Below are 2682 nucleotides of genomic sequence, written 5' to 3'. Positions count from 1 at the left end.
TGAGCCTTCAGCGAACAATCTCGGCTCAGGTGCCCAGGTAGTTTGCAATAATAGCAAACTGACTGTCCCAGGGAGCAAGCTGTGGTGACGTGGTCTCTTGATCCACATCTGGTGCAGTGAGTGTCGCTGGCGGGCTATTTTCGGTTCTGCTGAGAAGACTGGGAACGTCTTGATGAAGATCACCCTGACTTCTGAGGCTGACCAGAAGCCCCAGAAGTACCCTGACCTGGCCGACTGCGACCACTCTGCTGCTGTCCGGTCGCTTGTGCCTGCTGGATCTGTCCTGATGTCTGACCTGTCTACTTCCTTTTCCTGTCCGGAAACGCTCTCTGCTGAGCTGACTCTATCATCAGGGCTCTGTCCAGTGTCTCGATGTAGGATGAACTCCCAAAACCGGCAAGCTTTACTTGCAGATGTCCATCCAGTCCCTGAATAAATGGATGCATATGGGAACTGTCCTCAGCCATTAATTCTGGACAGAATTTGGCCAACCGGTTAAACTCAGCATTATACTCTGTCACCGAACGGTTGTTCTGTCGCAGACTCAGAAAATCCTGTCGACGAGCCATCTGATATGCACGTGAGAAGTAACGACTCTCAAAAGCCTCTCTGAATCTGGCCCAGGTGATGTTTTGCTCGCCAATGATGGATCGCTGTGTAACCCACCAGGTGTCTACCTCATCTCGTAAATGGAAAGCAGCCAGCTATGCTTTCTCCCACTCGGAGCAAGCCAAGTAGAAGAAGGTCCGCTCCATGGTCTCTATCCAGGACTGAGCCACACTCGGATCAAGCTCTCCTCGGAAGAGTGTGAATCGACTCTTCATCGACTGTGCCAAGCTGGGATCTGAGCTCGTGCCATGACTATATCAGTGAGGGGAGTAGAGACGACTGCAGGAACTAGCGGAACTACTGGAGCTGGTATAACAGGTGGTACCACTGCATAGGCCGGGGGAGGCATCCCCGGTGCCGCTGCATAGACTGAGGCAGGTGCCATTGGTGGCACTGCAGGGTCAGCATAGGTGGGCGCGGCAGGGGGTACGATGGGTGGTGGTACCGGAGGTGGAGCAACTACTGCTGCTGGTGCGGGTGCCGCATATGTTGTAGGCACTGGGGGCACGGGTGCCGCTGGTGCCAAGTATATGGTAGGTCCAGGTGGCGGTGATGCCTGGTACGCCGTAGGCTCTACCGGAGCAGGTGCCGAATATGCTGGTGGTACCGTAAATATCGTAGGAGTGGGCATGGCGGATACGGTCGGGGTAGATACCTCTGAAACCATCAGAGTCTGAGAACCCAACGCACCCGCAGTACTATGCGAAGTCTGTCCCTGCCCGGCAAGCTCGACTCCAGCAGACGTCTTTGGCGACTCTGCAGCCAGGGACTCCAATGTCCTCTTACATGGTCGTTCTGCACCATGTCTCGGCATGGAAGCACGCCCACCTCGCCTCATATCTCTTCAATTATACCCCAAATATTACTACAAGTAACAAAAATTATAAAATTACCTTTTACCTAATTGCTGTCTGGAGATGTTCCGCCGCTGTCCAGTCCCCCCTTTTTGACCTCGGAAATGATGAAACGAGAAATCATCGGAAATCTGTACAGATCCAAAATGGAAGTTCTAAACATGAACATAACGAAAATTCATAAAAAAAATCCAAAAATATCCAGTTTGACTCGCAAACCTGGCTCTGATACCAAAAATTGTCACTCCCCAGGTAGTCCCTGCCAGAGAAAATTTCGGCAGCATTTCCCCTGTACGGGTGACAATCCGAAATTTTCTACAATGCCCTCAGGGCCACATATTCATCGACCAACACGGCCGGAACAATAATAGTATAAATATAATAAACATTCACGCAGTTTAATAATGAAAACAACACATAAGCACAGATAAGAAAAACATCGCAAAAACTCCTACTCAACTACACCCATAAAGCACAAAACCGATATCCTACTCAACTACACTCATAAAGTACAAAATCGATATCATCCAAATATAAATCCATCGATAACAAAACATACAAGATCCAAATGTCATGCTATAAGTCTGAAAAGCAAAGTCTAACACAATAAGTAAAACCCAAACTGTGCGAACTTGTCGCGACACGCAATGGTGGGGGACTAGCAACTGGAACTCCTCCGGACAGCCTCATCCTGAAAAGAATAATAACGGGGTGTGAGTCCAACACTCAGTGAATACCTAGTTGACATGCATAAACTATAACAAATAACCATAACTATGCATACAGTCTCCTGATATAACATGTAGAAAATGCAAAACAGAAAGATAAAGAGTAACTGTACTAACCAAAACCTGGGTATAAGGGTATCAAGGCTGTCAAACCCAAAGTATCATAAAACCTATATGCATGTCAAACAATGCATCCATCCAATATGCAACATATAAAGTGCAACAACCACAAGCAATAAATGCAAATAATGCATATGATGCCAATAACATGTCCTGGTCACCCCTACTGCCAGTCAACCATCTCACACATGATGGTGAGACCGAGTGGGTAGGGTTGTGACAACCGTGTACTCTGTCGTCACTGCTCCTGATGAGTGACCGAGTGGACGGGATGCTGTCGGAGTACACCTATCCTCCTACATCAAACATAGTGAGGGAGCACAATGCTCTCATCTCCCGGTACGCGATGACGGGGAGGGATCCCTGCCGGC

The 2682-nt window shown here is 48.6% G+C and overlaps 1 protein-coding gene across 1 annotated transcript; it reads right to left on the bottom strand.

Moving 5' to 3' along the window:
- Nucleotides 1-820: 820 nt before the first annotated feature.
- Nucleotides 821-1423, bottom strand: LOC121999222 (classical arabinogalactan protein 9-like). Its single transcript, XM_042553927.1, has one exon. It carries the CDS (start codon nucleotides 1421-1423, stop codon nucleotides 821-823), a length of 603 nt encoding a protein of 200 aa, XP_042409861.1.
- Nucleotides 1424-2682: the final 1259 nt, after the last annotated feature.

Source organism: Zingiber officinale, chromosome 7A, assembly GCF_018446385.1.
Source record: "Zingiber officinale cultivar Zhangliang chromosome 7A, Zo_v1.1, whole genome shotgun sequence".
NCBI classification, from domain to species: domain Eukaryota; kingdom Viridiplantae; phylum Streptophyta; class Magnoliopsida; order Zingiberales; family Zingiberaceae; genus Zingiber; species Zingiber officinale.
This window is presented reverse-complemented; position numbering and strand designations above follow the sequence as displayed.